At 43.3% G+C, this 18097-nt stretch overlaps 8 protein-coding genes across 8 annotated transcripts; 4 read left to right on the top strand and 4 right to left on the bottom strand.

Annotated features, from left to right (window-relative positions):
* Window positions 1–34: 34 nt before the first annotated feature.
* FSST1_002674 (NAD(P)/FAD-dependent oxidoreductase) lies at window positions 35–1582 on the top strand (the record flags this gene model as incomplete). Its single annotated transcript, XM_083228685.1, has 6 exons — window positions 35–278; window positions 330–507; window positions 562–568; window positions 696–730; window positions 884–1266; window positions 1317–1582. The coding sequence occupies 6 exons, from the start codon at window positions 35–37 to the stop codon at window positions 1580–1582; spliced, it is 1113 nt and encodes a 370-aa protein (XP_083092856.1).
* A 389-nt stretch (window positions 1583–1971) lies between these two features.
* FSST1_002673 (major facilitator superfamily domain-containing protein) lies at window positions 1972–3621 on the bottom strand (the record flags this gene model as incomplete). The annotated part of the gene is made up of 2 exons (XM_083228684.1): window positions 1972–2917; window positions 3416–3621. The coding sequence occupies 2 exons, from the start codon at window positions 3619–3621 to the stop codon at window positions 1972–1974; spliced, it is 1152 nt and encodes a 383-aa protein (XP_083092855.1).
* A 717-nt stretch (window positions 3622–4338) lies between these two features.
* On the top strand, window positions 4339–5576 carry FSST1_002672 (uncharacterized protein; the record flags this gene model as incomplete). The annotated part of the gene is made up of 4 exons (XM_083228683.1): window positions 4339–4575; window positions 4633–5096; window positions 5151–5278; window positions 5422–5576. The coding sequence occupies 4 exons, from the start codon at window positions 4339–4341 to the stop codon at window positions 5574–5576; spliced, it is 984 nt and encodes a 327-aa protein (XP_083092854.1).
* Window positions 5577–7512: 1936 nt separating this feature from the next.
* FSST1_002671 (endo-1,4-beta-xylanase A) lies at window positions 7513–8742 on the top strand (the record flags this gene model as incomplete). Its single annotated transcript, XM_083228682.1, has 4 exons — window positions 7513–7583; window positions 7639–8048; window positions 8099–8559; window positions 8614–8742. 4 exons carry the CDS (start codon window positions 7513–7515, stop codon window positions 8740–8742), a joined length of 1071 nt encoding a protein of 356 aa, XP_083092853.1.
* A 2094-nt stretch (window positions 8743–10836) lies between these two features.
* On the bottom strand, window positions 10837–12399 carry FSST1_002670 (alkaline-phosphatase-like protein; the record flags this gene model as incomplete). The annotated part of the gene is made up of 1 exon (XM_083228681.1): window positions 10837–12399. The coding sequence occupies one exon, from the start codon at window positions 12397–12399 to the stop codon at window positions 10837–10839; it is 1563 nt and encodes a 520-aa protein (XP_083092852.1).
* Window positions 12400–12612: 213 nt separating this feature from the next.
* FSST1_002669 (Zn(II)2Cys6 transcription factor) lies at window positions 12613–15047 on the top strand (the record flags this gene model as incomplete). Its single annotated transcript, XM_083228680.1, has 7 exons — window positions 12613–12740; window positions 12792–12817; window positions 12865–13168; window positions 13226–13888; window positions 13936–14485; window positions 14536–14597; window positions 14645–15047. The coding sequence occupies 7 exons, from the start codon at window positions 12613–12615 to the stop codon at window positions 15045–15047; spliced, it is 2136 nt and encodes a 711-aa protein (XP_083092851.1).
* Window positions 15048–15120: 73 nt separating this feature from the next.
* Window positions 15121–16856, bottom strand: FSST1_002668 (uncharacterized protein; the record flags this gene model as incomplete). Its single annotated transcript, XM_083228678.1, has 5 exons — window positions 15121–15430; window positions 15480–15722; window positions 15768–16329; window positions 16377–16574; window positions 16622–16856. The coding sequence occupies 5 exons, from the start codon at window positions 16854–16856 to the stop codon at window positions 15121–15123; spliced, it is 1548 nt and encodes a 515-aa protein (XP_083092850.1).
* A 406-nt stretch (window positions 16857–17262) lies between these two features.
* FSST1_002667 (molybdenum cofactor biosynthesis protein F) lies at window positions 17263–17854 on the bottom strand (the record flags this gene model as incomplete). The annotated part of the gene is made up of 2 exons (XM_083228677.1): window positions 17263–17790; window positions 17840–17854. The coding sequence occupies 2 exons, from the start codon at window positions 17852–17854 to the stop codon at window positions 17263–17265; spliced, it is 543 nt and encodes a 180-aa protein (XP_083092849.1).
* Between the last annotated feature and the right edge of the window lie 243 nt (window positions 17855–18097).

Genomic DNA, 18097 nt, shown 5'->3' with positions numbered 1-18097 from the left:
CGTTACCATTGTCTTCCAGCTGCAGTTGTGCATCATGAACTACAAACCATTTCCTCCACTGAATGGGATGGCATCATTCTGGCGCTCTTCTCCGGGAGTGCTTGACAATCATAAGTCTACGTCTCAATTGCCTTCAGAGTGCGACATCATTATCATCGGCGCAGGATATTTAGGCGCTTCCCTTGCCACACACATGCTCTCGCTTCCTGAATCCAGAGACAAGTCAATCGTTGTCTTCGAAGCTCGTGAGCTCTGCTCTGGAGCTACCGGACGAAACGGTTGGCCACAACTGCCCCGTGCTTAGTAATTGTCTCATGTTCATTCAACAGGTGGCCACCTCAAGCCTGATGTATATAATCTATGCTCGAGAACGGCCGGAAAACACGGGATTGATGCAGCAGCCGAGATCACCGAGTTTGAACTCGCCAACTTGGAAGCGGTAAAAGACCATGTCCTTCAGAATAACATTGATTGTGATTTCATCGTTACTCAAGCCGTGGACGTGCAGTAATCAGAAGAGCACAACTCGTCTCTCAAAAGAGGATTTGACAATCTCGTCAGTTCCGGCGTAAGTGCCTCTAAGAAAGCATTCTACATAGATGGAAAATATGCCGAGATGGTATGTATTGCATTGTTCATGTCTCAACTTGATCCAGTTACCTAAATATATACAATTTCTGACACAGTCAAAACAGGTTTCCGGTATCAAGGGAGCCAAGGGTGCCTTCAAGTATACCACAGGTCATCTTTGGCCCTACAAGCTAATCCATCACATGTTTTCCCGGGCATTAAGCCATAACAACGTGAACTTACATACTAATACTCCCGTAACAAACATCTCGTCTTCTCCCGATTATATTGGGAAATGAAATGTTACTACCAGCCGCGGGTCTGTCCGAGCTCAAAAAGTCATAATCGCCACAAATGCCTACACCGCCGCTCTTCTCCTAGCGTATCAAGAGAGGACCATACCATACCGTGCCATATGCAGCAGAATCGTCGCGCCGACTCCACCAATGCTTGCAGACTCTTATTCTCTCCGTTCCAGTCCTCGGGACTTTGACTATCTGATTCCTCGACCTGACGGGAGTATTACTGTCGGCGGCGCCAGATCAGCTTACTTTAGACACACTGACGACTGGTATGGCAGTGTCGATAATACGAAACTCATTGAAAAAGCAAAAGACTACTTTGATGGATACATGCAGAGATACTTTCGTGGTTGGGAAAACAGTGGTGCATACACTGACCAGATTTGGACTGGGAGCAAGTGCACCATATTCCATTAACCCTTGTTACTAATCTATCGTACAAAGTCCTGGGATACTCTTTAGACGCACTTCCACGTATTGGGCATATCCCTGGTTGGCAAAACATGTTCATCATGGGTGGTTTCACAGGGCACGGTATGCCTCAAGTCTTCTTGGCTGGCGAGGCTATCAGTCGCATGGTCTTGCAAAATGCATCATACTCTGACACCGGGCTTCCCCGATTGTTCAAAGAAACAGCGGTGAGACTTGGAAGTGGAGAGAACTTCCTTCAAGATATGATTGGGAATGAGCCGACTCTAGCTAGAATGTAAACGATAGCAGAAGAATGAAAGGAGGGTTGAGATATATCATCATGACTCCCAAGGAACCCCTCGTCTCCATTTAACTGTCTAATTTAGTCTAGACATTCGTGGTCCTTATCTACCTACCTTTCTTAGTATAGTGTAACTGATAAGAGATAGGAACTCGGAGATTCGGATGTTGTTTTACTCCCCGAAACCTCACATTCTCTCTACAGCTAGTTATCTATCAGACCCAAAGACAGGGAGATAGGTATAGAACGCTCTTTATATTGCTGGTCATATCGGGCGACATGTAAATGAAACGGTGTCAATATCCAATTTTAAACCTAGGAGTCTTTGCTTGTCTCTAAGCGTTACTGAGATTCTGATATGTAACCCTGCATTGGGGAGACCTATTGTTACTGCATCTCGTGGTCCTGTCGCTGCAGCGTCATTAAATTCCGTTCAGCCCTTGTCACTGGTTCCTGTGGCAGGAGCTCAAAATACCAAGGTGCAGCAACCGCGATGACACAACCAAAACTACATGTAGAAGCTAGAGTTGTGAAGCCGACGAGATGTTGAGGAGCATTAGAGCTAGGCCATAGGTAGCTCCCGTAAATGATAGCCAAATGTCCGAATGAGTTGACAAAAGCGATAGCAACTGATCTTTTGTGATCTGGGAATGGAATTGTCTCGCTTGTCCAGTTCAACATGAGTGGTAGGCCAGTATAGAGACCAGCAACAATCAGGAACATCATGACGTATTTGGCTACAGCAGAGCTGATCAAAGCCGAAGCGATACAAGCCATGACGGAGAGACCGTAGAGGCTGACGCTATGCCATCTTCGATCCTGACACTTGTCTGAGGTCCGAGATAGAGCAACCTGACAAGCTGCTCTAGTGACCCAGATGGGGACTGTCATCCACTGTGCTGTGACGTCTGTGTAGCCCATGGTCTTGAGGATTGTAGGCACGAAATATGAGACGGACAAGCCAAGGATGATGACGCTATAGGTAACAAGGAAGAACCAAGCTTTACCATCCATGAGAACAGCCTTGAAAGCCTGCCATGAAGTCATACAGCGGGTTGTGCTCTGTGCGCTAAGTCGTCGGTCGGCTAATATTCGAGCCTGGGTAAAGCGTCTCTGACCTGACGAGAAGTAGCGGACGTTACACGGGTAGTCTGGCAGGAGGAAATACAGAGAAAATCCGGAAACTACTGTGAGAACACCTTCAACAATGAAAAGCCAACGCCAACCAGGGATACCTCGTGCCCAATCAAGACTCTTGACAATAGCACCAGCCATGATTCCACCTAAGCGGGGGCTATACATCCAGATGTATAAAACATACAGAACCGCTTGCCTGTGAATGTATTAGTCGCTAATGCACCACCAAGACACAATCGCGATTACCGATTTCCTTCTTAGTATACCAGCAGGTCAAAAGATAAATTGCACCAGGGAAAAGCCCTGCCTCGATGCATCCAAGAAAGAAGCGCCCCACGAGAAAACCTTTGAAGTTCGTAGCTTGAGACAGAGCTATAACAATGCAACCCTAAACCCAAACTATAGTTGGGAGGTAGACAGATGGTCGAAATTTGTTCATGATCATATTGGACGGTATTTCACATAGGAAGTAGCCGACGAAGAACAGGTACACAAGGAGTAAATAATCTGGCTGGCATAATGTTTAGTATTATTATCGTTAATAGAAAGGGACCATACTATTATCTTTTATGTTGAGACTCTCACTCATCGCAGCCGCATTAGCATTTGCCTTGAGAATTTAGTAAAATTCTAATCAGAAGTTACTGTACAGGGATATAAAATGTTGCCACGGTCTAAGTATGCTAGGACATACATCCACCATAAGCAAGGCAGAAGAGTAAGGTCAATCTTCCGGACAAGACGCTTTTCCTCGACGGTATTCGGAACGTAATTAGAGAGCGCCATGGCGAGCTCCTCATCCTCGGCCACCATACTGACAGGCTTGACGATGTCGCCGAAGGCGATGTCTTCCGATTTAGAGCTCCCCATTTGAATCTTATCTTGGCTTTGAGAGGCCATGGTAAATGACAAGAAATGGTGTGGTAAAGAATAGAATGAAGGGTGTGATTAAAGTTAGGAATATGATGGTATTAAGGCACGATGATAACTTAATCTCCGATAACGGCCTATGCATATCAAATGTAGGTCACCTAGGTTTTCAACTTCTTCTCTTGGTTAAGTAATGTGGGGTAAGTAATTGATGACTGATAGCAATCAAGATAAACACGAATGGAAGATAAAACTCTTGTATGCCAAGCCGGCTAAATAACTCGCGAAAATAGGCCGAGGTTAATTTATATAATCTACAAGCATTTACTTTATAATAAGAAACCGTGTTCAAAGATTCATGAGAAGACTTATCTTATAATCTTCTGATTGGTAATTGTCCTCGCTGCCGTAGTTGTGATATGCAGTATACAAAAAGAGTCCACTAAAGGTGGAACCACCTGATTGACATGGCGAAAACCCTGGCACAGAGTGTTTTCAGCGCGACCAACAACGACTTATAATTAGTGGAAATTTTCCTGTGCCATTTACATACAGTGAATCTAACGAGGAGCATTCCGAATTAAGAGATTCAGTCCCGCGTTATTAACTGGAGACTCGTATCATTGTTACCAATGGAAATCTCTTACTAACATGGAAAACCCAGAACCACATCCAAATACAGTTATATAATGAGAGCTTGATCCCGAGAAGTTCCCACAATGTACAATTATCCTAACCTAGTTCACTATGGAGCAACATCTTTGTCAGCAAACAAGTCCTCCCACAGACTCAAGAGACCTCAAGTCATTTATCAAACCCCTGATCACGTCATTCACGACAGAGCTTGAATATTCGCCCATTTTGCTTACGAATAATGACGAACTTCGAAATGCAATGTGCTTGTATGCAAATGGAACAGGTATCCCGTATGACGAAGGAACCCATTCAGGGACATGTTTCAAGATAGGTCTCACATATCCAGTTGTGAGTTTATAACGTATACACAAAATCCGGGTCAGTAATACTAACGCCACTGGACAGGTATGCTTCCCTCATCATCCCGTCGAGGTGCAGACATTCATCGGCATCTATTCATGGCTCGGGCTACTCCTAGATGACGAAGCTGTCACTCATCCAGACGAATTCGAAATGTTCCACCAAAGGTTCTGTGCTGGTAGGAAACAGCCTATACCGTTGCTACAGGGCTGGGCGGACCTCATGACCCTAGCGTTTGAGCACTGGGATCCCTTGGTCGCTAACTTCATTGTCACCGCTTCTTTGAACTTCTTGAACGCAAACGCACTCCAAGCTAGGGAAGACTTTACTCGCATTGAGCGAACAAAGGCTGGTCGTAGCTGGGCGTGGTTTATTCGAGAGAAGGATGGTGTGGGAGAGGCATATGCTTGGTTCACATTCCCGAAAGCACTGTGCGATGATAAATCACGCTTCATAGAGGTGATACCCGATCTCTCCATGTGGATTGGCCTCACAAACGACATACTATCGTTAGTTCAACTCGATCTATGTTCTTGACTCTGAGTATCGCTGACCTTGTTAAGTTTTTGGAAAGAAGAGCAGGCCGGCGAAAAGCACAATTATATCCATACCAGAGCATGGTATGATGGTAAGGACACTTGGTCGACCTTTGAAGATATAGTCGATGATGTTAGGTTAAAAACCCGCAATAGTAAGTCTTCCATTTTATTATTACGATTGGGGGCTTACTGCAGCCTTGATATATGTTATTACTTTACGATCTATCCTTATAGACAAAGGAGTCACTGCTTGCGATTTTCAAGTGGAAACATGCTGACGGGATATCTTAAATAGTGCGACTTGTACTCAAGGGTAGGGTCCCATACCTGCAACTACTAAACAGCCATCTACTAGGATACATTGCCTTTCACAAACTCAACACGCGGTATAGGTTATGGGAGATTGGCTTAGGAGAGTTAACCGACACTGTAAAAGTGTCGACTGAGTAATGGAAGTACAATACTGTTGGTATAATGCCTCATGGGACAGGAAGCCATTGAACTGCAGTCTTTCATCACAGGTATACATAGTATTAGAATCGTGAATGACGTATCGCAATTGTCACGCATTGGACTCAGCAATGATTCTCATTTTGGGGATCTCTATCTATTTGCTTCCAATAAATATCAACTGAACTGTGTATACTTTCAGACTAGTCCAACAACACTGAACCCATTGACTACTTGTCGTTCGTCAGATCACTCCACTAAATCTTCCGCGCTACAGACTCAGTTATGTTGAATCAAGGCTATTATAACTGTGATAGCATCAAGGTAGCCCTGTTGTAGTAACTATAAAATAACACTCTGTTTTGCTCTGGGATAGTGTCTACTATTAGGACAAGAAACTGCTGCAATACATACTGAATATGCCAGTACTCGCGCCCAACTATGTCATTGATAAAACCAAGGCTTCGACAGGTGATTCAAATGTAATATCGAAGACATTTACTGCAATTGTAAACTGTGGGACAAAGGTTAGGGTTAGTGCCATTGTTCTGTCTTGCATGTGAAGACATCGATGACATTCGCTTGGGGCGCTCTCTTTGTGGCAATTGTGAACGTGCAGTAGCTAGAGTCATAGCTGAGTATCCAAGAAAGCTAACTGTTAAGCCCATTCCTTTTAATAAGATTGTTACACTAAGCTTTCAGATATTGATGCGTCGACAACCTATCTGGCAGCAAACTTTAAAAGGAGCCGGGCAAAAGTAATATAAAAGCGACATTCAATCAGAGCATGTAAGTTGTTCTGGGGTAATAGCATCGAGAGCGACAGAAAGTCGTCCAGGCACATAGAGGTGTATGAGAATCACCTTGAGTGCAAACTTGTTAGGAACGTTAGCATCAAAGCTGTGACCTTCCAAGCGTTTAACGTGACACAGTTATAATCACGTGCAGTATTGGTGTTTTTTTTTTTTTTTTTTTTAAAAAAGACGTGGAGGGAGGATTACTGCAGTCGTTGTCAGAATCTATTTTCCCGCGATAAAGTCTATTAAAAATAATCTCACAAGCCTTCAGTTTCTCTATCTACATAAGTGAGGAAGTGATGCGCTGTTCTCTTCAGCCTTACATTCACCCAAGTAGCCTTACACGTGACTGTGAATTGCACCAATCATGGCTCCGCATTTGTCCACCGTGGTTACCAAAACTGGCTACAATGTGAACGGACACGTTAGCCTTGTAGACTTGTCTATATACAGTCGCCGGAAGCTGGTCCTCCGTGATGGCCATTAATTAACCGCTAAGTCATGCAACACGAACCCACCGCAAAGAAGCCTCCAGTGTTCAGATCAATAGCCGGGCAAGACGACTTCATTTGCGGAGGAGTTGTGGATATCTGGTATTAGGCGGCTGATTTAAGCGGTCTCTCAAATTTACACCGCTATCAGATAGTTCTTGGCTGACAATAATTGAATGATGAGGTAGAAAGGTTGAATTTGCTCGCTCAAAGCATTGCAACAATTGGATCAATTGATCTTTTATATACATACATGTTATCTTGTCTATATTCCAGACAGACTTAACCTTCAAGTGCTCTGCCTGCGTAAACTTCAGGTGCACCATTCGTCGATTGCTCAATCACGCAAGGAACACGGCACTTTTCCAGTTTTTCGGCTGTTATTAGTACTGACATTAGCCTGTACTGTGGTCAATCTCCCCCCTGCCAAGCCGGTTATTAACCCTTGCATTCTGGGGTAACTCGACTGCTGAAACGCTCAAACACAGGTATTTAGCCGAGACTCATCGGAACACTGATCATAATCATGACCTCAGCCCCCAATATAAGAGACTTTGGCACGTTGGCAAAACAATTCACAGATCAGCCCAGCGAGGTCTTTGGTATCCTTCTCCATATTGAAGTAACAGAATCTTGCCGATTGCAGAGATGCGTTTCAGTATTCTTCCCGCCGTGGCCTTGGCCCTCTACAATGGTCTGGTGACAGCCAACCCTGTGCCGTGAGTTCACCTATGTTGAAAATTGGAAACAAGTTTACTCAAAGGTTGCAAATAGTGACATCGAGTCTCGGCAAACTTCTGGTCTTGACGCCGCCATGAAGGCTGCTGGTAAGAAGTACTTTGGCACAGCATTGACAGTCCGCAATGACGGTGGAGAAACCAACGTTCTCAACACCAAAGGAGAATTTGGTTCCATTACCCCCGAGAACGCCATGAAGTGGGAGGCTATCCAGCCCAATCGTGGCCAGTTCAACTGGGCTTCGGCCGACCAGCACGCCAACGCCGCGACCCAGCGAGGTATGGAGCTTCGATGCCACACTCTCGTCTGGCACAGCCAGCTACCCTCTTGGGTGGCTAATGGTAACTGGAACAACCAGACCTTGCAGCAGGTCATGAAGGACCACATCAACGCTGTTATGGGTCGATACAAGGGGAAGTGTACTCACTGGGACGTTGTCAATGAAGGTATGTTCAACTGAGTTGTTGATGAAGACGAGACTTACACCCACTTTTAGCTCTCAATGAGGATGGAACTTACCGCGACAGTGTCTTCTACCGCGTCATCGGCGAAGCATTTATCCCTATTGCTTTCCGCATGGCTCTTGCTGCAGACCCTACCACCAAGCTCTATTACAACGACTACAACCTCGAGTATGGTGGTGCCAAGACTGCAGGAGCTATCCGTATCACCAAACTTATCCAGTCCTATGGCCTTCGCATCGACGGTGTTGGTCTGCAGGCTCACATGACCAGCGAGAGCACACCTACTCAAAACACACCTACTCCTTCCCGAGCAAACTTGGCTTCAGTTCTCAACAGCTTCACCAAGCTCAACGTCGACGTAGCCTACACCGAGCTTGACATTCGCATGAACACCCCCGCCAACCAGCAGAAACTCCAGGCTAATGCTGCAGCCTACGCCAGAATGGTGGGATCTTGTATGGATGTCAAGCGATGCGTTGGTGTCACTGTCTGGGTATGTGTTCCGACTTCAATGGTTGATGTTTTTGCTTATACTAACAACTCATAGGGAATTTCGGACAAGTATTCATGGGTTCCTGGCACATTTCCCAGTGAGGGCTCTGCTCTCCTTTGGGATGACAACTTCAACAAGAAGCCATCTTACACCTCGTCCCTGAACACTATTCGTGGCCAGTAGAACTTGGCAATCTATTAATCTTTGAAGGACTTGGTAAACCTGTATTCCTGATGGTTTTTCGGACATTTACTCTTGATTCTTGAAGTGTATTCTATAGCCAATGTCAATAAACAACCGTTCTATTCCACTGTTATTATTGCCATTTGTTTTGTAAAATGATAGTTGTAGCATATATGCACTGCAAGTTTCACACATGGTGACGTTGGACAATAACAGATCTCTTGCACTTCCTCAGTATCACTAGCGATGTATTATAACGGGGACGGTAGTCACATAGGAAGTAAGGCTATGGTCACGAGGCTAGCTAGGTGGGTTATTACGTGGTTAAAGATATAGAGGATAAAAACGGATAGACTTTAGATAGATTTTAATTTCACTATTATTTTTTTATAATCCTTAAGCTTTTACCTAGGCCTTCTTAATTTCCTCTAGGTTTTTAATAAAAGTTAATCTATTTATATAAATTAAATTTTTAATAATAATTAAATCTAAGGTTCTCTTAAAATAAGGTTTTTTCTATAATATAACTCTTTTAATATAAACCTTATAATAAAAGTAACTTATAAAAAAAGCTTTTATTATATTAAAAATAATAATAACTTTTTCCTCTTATAACCTTAATTAACTAATAAGCTAATAATAAAGTTAAAGATATTATTATTTAATTAAATAAAATTAATTAAGTTAATTAATCTTAGTCTCTTATTATATATAGTTAACTTATTATAATTCTTATATATAATACTAATTATTATTAAGCTAAAGGCTATTAATTCTAGTTATTACTTTAATAGCTTATATTTTAATATAATCTCTATATAATAAAAAAAAAAAATGCCTTTATAATAGTTAAGCTAATAGCCTTTATTTATAAGTTAAATTTCTTAATTTTATATAAAAAAAATAAGTAAAAAGAGAAAAAAAAAATTAAAATAAAAAAAAAGCTAAAAGAAATATAATAGCTTAAAAAGGTTATTTTAAAAGAAAAAGTTAAATTATTTAAATAATAAAATAAATTCCTTAAGGTATTTAATAAAATTATTTTATATAATAAGTAATTTAATTAATTAAAAAGGCAGATAATAATAGTAGCTAAAGCCTTTAAGTTATAGTATATTAATTATAGCCTAAGACTATAAGTATATAATTAGAAGAAGTCTAAATAAAGAAGCCTAAAGCTAAAGGCTTAATGCAGATTATCTAGTTAATTAACTAAATAATACTGCTTTTATTATAAGAGATTTATAATATTATTAACTAGGGTTTAATTTTACTATATTTTTAGCCTATTTAAATTAGACCTTAAGTAATATTCCTAGTGCTATTTAATTAATTATTTAAATGCATATCTTTTAGTATAATTTTTATCTGTATTAAAGGCTATTTAATAATTATTTTAGCGCTCTAACTGGAGAGATCCCCATGTATCATCGTGGGCAGTCCCTCTGTTTTAATTGTAGTTATTAAATACCATTAAAGTATTCATAGGCATTTCTCAGTGAAAGGTTTTGCCCTTAACATTATGCTGGAGTACCTTATACAACATGCAATTATCCATGAAAAAGTCTTGGTATTTACTTACTGTCTATGTGATAAAGGTATATTCCTAATTCTTCAAGATCTCCTCTCTCGCAACTATTCCGTCTTCTTATAGATCACGCTCAACTTACCTGGACAATCAAGCCCATGGTGTCTTAGTATGTCTATCACTCATGGTGAGCTTCACCAATGCTCAATGTAAGCAACCTGTTGAGTCAATCACATGATAGTCAGGTAGTTATTACCTGGTAGTTACTTTCGTGGCATAGTGTATATCTCGAACGAACTCGCTATCCCACAGGTGTTATTCATTAGCGACACTTAACATTGTCACAGTATGAGCATCATTTGCAAGTTGAACAGTTTAATTTATTAAGATAATATATATGAACTATGTCAATTTCTTTTCTTATTTAATTTGAATGTACTATAATATATATAAACTTCTAATAATTATTAATTAGTGTTTAAATAATAGATTTATAGAGCTGAGAAGGATATTAATACTAGACTTTAGGAATTATAAAAATCAACTAGACGTTTTCTCTTTTATAGCTATGTGACATGTTTTAACCTCTCCTCCATCTGCTCTCGAGGGCTCTTTAAGTTAACCTCTGGAAACCTTGGGTCTTTTGTCCAAGGCATTACATCAGCCCCTTCCAATAGCCACTTTAATATAGCCTTCTCATACTTGTCCGCCAGATCCTTATATTCTGGGTCACCCGCAAGGTTTTGCAGCTCATAGGGGTCATTAATTCGATGATACAACTCTGCTGGTTCGTAAAGTCGGTAAACAAAGGTCCAGGTCTCGTCACGTAGCGAGATAGCCTTGCCCACCAATCTTGTATCTTCGTGTTGGAGACCCGCCTTCAGATCGTATGGATAGGGTGCTTGTTCAAGAATAGGCTCCTCAGAAGTGAGAAATCCACCTTCAGAGAAAGAATACTGCTTGTGTGTTTTGGCATTACTGCATAATAGAGGAACCCACGACAAACCATTGTGAGCGAATTTCTCACCGATTCCAGACGTTTCGAGAAGGGTCGGTACAAGATCAACCATTTCTGTCATTGCATCGATCTTCTTACCCTCAGGTAAACCTGCACCGCCAATAATAAGAGGCTCATGGACGAGTGTCTCAGAAAGACCCGAAGGCCATTTTTCGATGAGTCCGTGATCGCCGAGATATTCACCATGATCAGTAAAGAACATAGTGACAGTATCTTTCCAAATGCCAAGATCATCCACCTTTTTGAGCACCCGTCCAAACTGATCGTCAAGTCTTGAGATCATGCCATAGTATGTCGCCTTGATCTCCTTCCAAATGCCGTCCGTTGCACGATGCGTTCCGTACTTTTCGCGAATTGCCTTCATATATCGTGGCTCATATCCAGTCTTCTTTTCGACTTTTGCCTCGACGTCAGAGATCTCGGAACGATCGTACATGGAAAAATAAGGCTCTTCAACTTGGAATGGGCAATGAGGGAAGATGAGCGGCATGAATAGAACCCAAGGTTGATCTTGAGGAGGGCAGTCCAACCACGCCAAAGCTGATCGCACGACAGCTTCATCATAGTCCATGGTCTTATCCGCATCTCTTAGCCCTCGGTAAAACAAACGCCCCCAGATACTCTCATCGACCTCCCTTCCACCCCCAGCAAACTTGGGTACAAACTCTGGTGTTTCAAGAAACCCATATTCACTGAGGCTCAATTCGGTCACAGTCGGTGCAAAGGTGTCTCCTCTTGGTGCAAGACAAGCAACATGATACCCTGATTCTTTCAAACTGCGAAAGATGTTGGGTTCCCATGGCTTGATGAGATTCTCAAGACTTCTGTGACCGCTGACATGAGGGTATGTTCCTGTGAACATACTGCATCGTGACTGGGAGCACACAGACGCTTGGGTGAAACAGTTTGTGAAAAGGCTTCCCCGTGCAGCAAATGCGTCGATGTTTGGAGTTTTGATGCCAGAGTTGGGAGAGGTCGTACAGCCAAGAGAATCATATCTCAATTGATCGGGCATGAAAATAATGTAGTTCGGTTTATCTCCCCCATTTTTAGAGTCAATCTCCAATGGAAGAGGCTTTGGGGGAAGCGAATGAGACTGAGACTGAGACATTTTCAATTTGGTCTTCTCCTGAGTCATAAGCTCAAATTGTTGTTGGTGGTAGTATGGTTAGTTATTTGTGTAGCCATGTTCTCAAAACTATCACATGACTGAATTGGCTCCTCACTAGCTGCGGATGTCGTTCTCCACATCCCGCGGATCTCGCCCCTCGCCATTTAGACCCCGGTTGACGTGCTCGCTATTTACCATTGTAAAAGCAAACTAATGCCCACTCATTCAAACAACCTGGAACTCGCTCGGAACTCGTTATGGACTCTCTCAACTCCCCGAACCAGGTTGAATCCCCCCCGCAACCGAAGCAATTCGCGTGCAAACAATGTCGCGCTAGAAAGGTTCGTACTCCTCTGAGTTTTGCGGGGTACTCCACTGATTCAAATTGGCAGGTCAAATGTGATCGTCGAAACTCCGGGTGTATACGCTGCGAGAGATTGGAGTTGTCGTGTAGCTATGTGGCAGATACTCCTGAGCCATTGGTTGGCCAAGACTTGACTGAGGCTGGAATTAAGAGGCGGAGGATTCTGCGCGCGTGTGATTCTTGCCGGTCAGCGAAAGCCAAGTGCTCGGGGACAAAACCTTGTGCCCGATGCCAAGCACAAAAATACGAATGTCAATTCGTGGATAGTCATGCAGTAGCAAGTTTCGACACTAATATAGAGTCGCCTATGTCTTCAGCAAATACCTTCCAAACAGGACATGGATCAATAACCAGCCAGGATTCGCCAATGGCTATATCCAATGTCGTGGCTGAAGATGCTGGACGGTATGTATTTGGCAGTCTTGTGATTAAGTGTGCACACACTCATCAATTATAATTTAGCATATTTGACCGCGAAAGTCGAGATATGATTAAACAATACATCGGTACATATTTTGACAACATCGACATCGCAGACTGTATTTTTCTCCATCGAGCCACTATCATCGCTGAGTGGGGTCAAGGGAAACTCGATACCACACTACTGAAAGCCATTTGTGCTTCAGCAATACGACTTTCACCTATTCAAGGACGAGATAGTGCAACAGCGAATACGTGGATGAAGCAAGTTCAGCACGTGTTGGTCAACAACATGGGCGATATGTCAGTTCCCAAACTCCAAGCTTTGATGCTCGTTGTCAAATTTCTCTTTGCGATGCGCTTTACCGGGGATGTTTGGATGCTACTTTCTGTTGCCTCCAGGGTTGCGTTTACAAAACGGCTCAATTACGAACGTCCATCTATTGATCCAGTCAGACAAGAATGTCTTCGACGAATAATGTGGTCAATATATGCAGTTGACAAGATCTTCTCTGGTGGTATTGAAGATTTGACCGTTTGTCCAACACAAAGAATGCATATTAGACTCCCATGCAGCCAACATGACTTCCAGCTTGGATTAAAGTCCAAGGCGCCTTTCCTGGGCATGAACAACGACAAGAATACTGATCTAAATTCGTTGGCAAATCTTTTCCGGCTGTATGACATTCGTGATAGAGTCCTGAGGCAAGATATGCAATCGTTCTGCAAGACACTTGCTAATACTTTCCAAGATACACTCGACACGTTATTCTCAGTGGAGTCACTCCCTATGAGAGCCGTGGACAGTTACGCTCGCTAGATCTCGAACTTACGTCTTTCGAAAAGTCCCTGCCTGAAGAGCTTCAGCTGAATGACAATAAACTCATGTTAATATGTTATTCGGATGAAGCACGCACGTACACAACACTCCATACCATTCTATTGAGTTCTCGTTGTGATCTCCATCGATTCTTGACCCCGGGTATCAGAGAGGCGGTATCACCTGAGGCAGTCGATCATACACCAAGAGCATACATAGATTATTGTCAACATCAGTGTCTCCAGACGGCCTTACAATTTATCGACATGTGGTCCAAAGTTCGACACATGGAGACGAAGAGTCATCTTGGAACCACCACATTTTCTGTGGTGATGTATCAATTCGTCAAGATGATTGATAGTTTGGCCAATTTGCTTCCTTCAGGTGGAGAATCTTCTTTGCCAGCCATCAAGTTAAAACTCACAGAGATCTTACTCATTATATCTCCAAGCCAACCTGAGGCCCATTTGATCACCTCCTGTGTTAGTTGGAGTTCAGCCTTGTCGGGAGTTACAAGCTAAAAAACTCATAGGTCGCTGACATAGAGAATCTCATATCAAGATTGGGAACAAGACATATATCACCCAGTTCACCGTACGTTTACATCATCAATATCTAATATTGTACTGACGTAGACACAGAACCGCATCTCCTGGAGCTCTACGGCTACAAGACAAACTACATCGTCGCTCTAAGCATGCTTTTGCACCAGAAGATGAAGAAGAACAAGACCCAGCTGTCAGAATTCAGGACCCGAGTTTGAGTGAGACTCTGTCTTGCCCAAATCTTGAATTGTTACCTTCCGGAGATTCTTCTGCGCACAACACCTGGTCATTCCCGATTTCAAATGACAGCCAAGAGTTCACGGGGTCAATAGCAGATGCTTCACTTGACTCATTTGCGTCACTCGGACTTCCATTTATTGACTATGACTCCATTAACTCAACCGATATAATGTTTGGAAATCAGGACCTCGGATTTCCTTTGGACCAATTTGATCTACAGATGAACAACTATACCGATAACAATACGACTGGACAGTAGATATTTACAATTTGTATGCATCCTTTGTTTTACCTGTCCATCTCCGGCGTTACAATACATTCAAGTCCAACTTCTATACACGGTTCTCTGCTGTTATAGAAGCGCCCTTGCCATGACCAGAATGCACCTTTGACAAGTTACCCTCTCCCTGCAATGTGCCCATCAACTCAGCAGCATCTACCTTGCCAAAGTCTCTTATAGGGATACCTTGGTTGAAAAGAAAGTCTACTTGCTCTAGAGTCTTGCCCTTGCATTCCGGTACACAAAAGTAGACGAAGACAGTGGCTATGGTCATCATTCCTCCAAAGATAAAACCAACCTTGCTGTTGAGACCAGCATACTTGTCGAAGGTGAGGTACGGAATGCTGAAGTTGACGGTGAAACTGGAATGTCATTAGCATAAGACGTGGGAAATTGGTGTTGGGGACGAACTTCATGATAACGTTGGTTGTGAAACCAACACGAGAAGTGAGGTCTCGTAGGCGGAGAGCAGATACCTCAGTAGTAACCACATAGACCAGCGGCGCCCAACCAAGTGAAAACCCGCAGGCGAAAATAGCCATCATGGCTATCACGCCAGTCTTTCTCGCATCATCAACAGGAGACTCGATACCAAGTCCTCCCATGGTGATCATGGCGGCAAACATGGTACAAGATGATGCAATCAAAAGGACTCTATAATTTGTTAGCTCCATTGTGAGTAAAGGTCACGGTACATACCGCCGCCCAACGATATCGGCCCAAAGAAGAATGCAAGTGATCGTGACGATGTTGATGGATGCAGTGATCAAGCTGAATCCAAACGGATTGATAGTTCCAAGAGTCTTGACGTAGATTGCACCATATTGAGATACAAATGCCTGACCACTGGACTGCTGAAAGAAGTTGACAACCATAACAATAAGAGTTCGCTTCAAGTTAAGCCCTTGGAAGAGCTCAATAAATCGACCCTGCTCAGTATCTTGCTCCAACGAGACTTGAAGCTCCTGGAACTCAGCATCAATTTCATCGTCTGTGAAAGCACCTTGACGAATTTCGACCAGACTCTTACGAGCCTCTTCCACTCTGTTCTGTCGAAGAAGCCAACGCGGCGATTCCGGAACGAACCAAATGCATGCAATAACGATTGAAGGAACAATGTAGAACATTCCGAGGGGAATACGCCAAGCGCGGTTATCAGGGATGGAACTCGTCCCAAAGCAGATACTGTTGATGACTAGACCACCAACTGCTAAGCTCAGTTGGTACGACCCTACCATAAACCCGCGGGCCTGAGCCGGGACTTTCTTTGTTAGTTGTGTAATTGTGATCGGTGGGGATTCAACATACCAATTTCGGATTGGAATGTTGGAACAACACCAAGCTCCATGCCAACATAGACGTAATTGAGAATCCGGGCTGCCATGATCTGCTCTCTATGGAAAGACGTCACAGCGATGGTAGCTGTACCAAGAGCATATACACTCATGATAAACATACACCAACGTCGGCCCCATCGCGAAGAAATCCAAGTCCCAATGAGAACACCTGCATGTGTAAGCTAGCAAATCTTATAATGATTCGGACATACATACCAGCTGCAAAGCCAATGTAATTCAAGCTATTAAATAACGAAAGCCAAGATGGTTCCAGAACATATGTCTTGGTTGCTTCGTTCCAAACACCGAATTGTCTGTCGAACGCATCCATCGCCTGCGTGGTGGCAAAAGCTTGATTGTCGAAGCCATAGTTAAAAGTTGATACCGCAATAAGAACACACGACAAGGTGAGACGCAGATTAAAGTATCGAAACTTGGTGAACACGCCCATGATGGATGGCAAATTGTGCTTAGTTGTGACAGGTGCACTATAATACTACTTCAGCATAGTTTATATAACATGTAGTTCATTATTGAAGATGTCGTGATAACTGGGATGATTGACATGTTCCAGCTATTATGCGCTACCTCTTTGTTAGCGGCAGCGACATGCTTTACCCCGGAAATCGTAGCGCAAACATCTCAGGGGACGAGATCCGGACCCCGCGAGTTCGCATACGACTTCCGAGAGCGAGATCCGGGCTCGCCACACGGGCCCAAACGCAACATAACACACGGACTGGACTGGCCTCTAAATGTACAGGTTTGCACGAGATTTGGCCATCGGTCTTTCAAATTACTGTTGACGCAACACGGAATCTAATGTACAATCCATTTCGTAACTTGAGCATCTTGCACTATTCCGCATCGGCGAGACCTCTCTCTGTCCCGTCTAGACAGTGCCAAACGAATGTGCCCTTGTTAAGGTAAATGTGTTCATACGCATCCTCTGAGCTGTAGCGGTAGAGGATGTGCTTGCCGATCAGGTCTTCGGTGAAGGGGAATGCTTGCAAAGGTTGGTCTTGAAATGCGGTGGCGTTCATGAAAGCAGTGTACGTTCGACGCTGAGTGTCTTGGTCTTTAAACCCCGAGACACCTGTGATGGCCTGACCAGTAGTCAAATCGGCTATCATTGTGACAACTTCGTTGTACCCAGGCTTGAGGAAGTCAATGAAGAAAACATCGGGTCGGACCTCAAAAGCTCCATAGTCGGCCGTTCCGGATTTGCCGTTATCTTGACCCTCAAGGATCATCCAAGTCAACGAGTCGGCGGAAAACTCATGGGAGATTTTCATGCCATTGTCAAATTTGTGAGTGATGGTTCGGCCTTGCAGTTTGGCAGATGCAGGCATAAGATGCTCCCCAAAAGCCGGTAGCCATGGTCTCTAGGGTAGGCCAATCGACGACTGGAACGAAGTCCGGGTTTTACGAGACGGCTGCTGAAGGCATGGTAAGAAGTGATCAAGTTATAGAATGAGCTTGGGAAAGATATGATATGTTTTGGAGCACTGCAATGAGGATTGTGAGGGAATGCAGTGGTGTTAATAATTTATATTTGACGTGTGTAATTATTTGTAAAGAATTGATGTCGGGTTGTTCATTCCGAATGTGTATTATGGGAAAAGTCCGAAGTTCCCCGAAAGTTCGGCACGCGTTGTGGAGCTACCCTGCGACACGACAAAAATGAGCTAT

The sequence above is a fragment of the Fusarium sambucinum genome, chromosome IV (genome assembly GCF_050947815.1).
Source record: "Fusarium sambucinum isolate potato_lamoka chromosome IV, whole genome shotgun sequence".
Classification (NCBI taxonomy): domain Eukaryota; kingdom Fungi; phylum Ascomycota; class Sordariomycetes; order Hypocreales; family Nectriaceae; genus Fusarium; species Fusarium sambucinum.
Note: the sequence above shows the minus strand (reverse complement) of the source record. Positions and strands in the feature narration are given on the sequence as shown.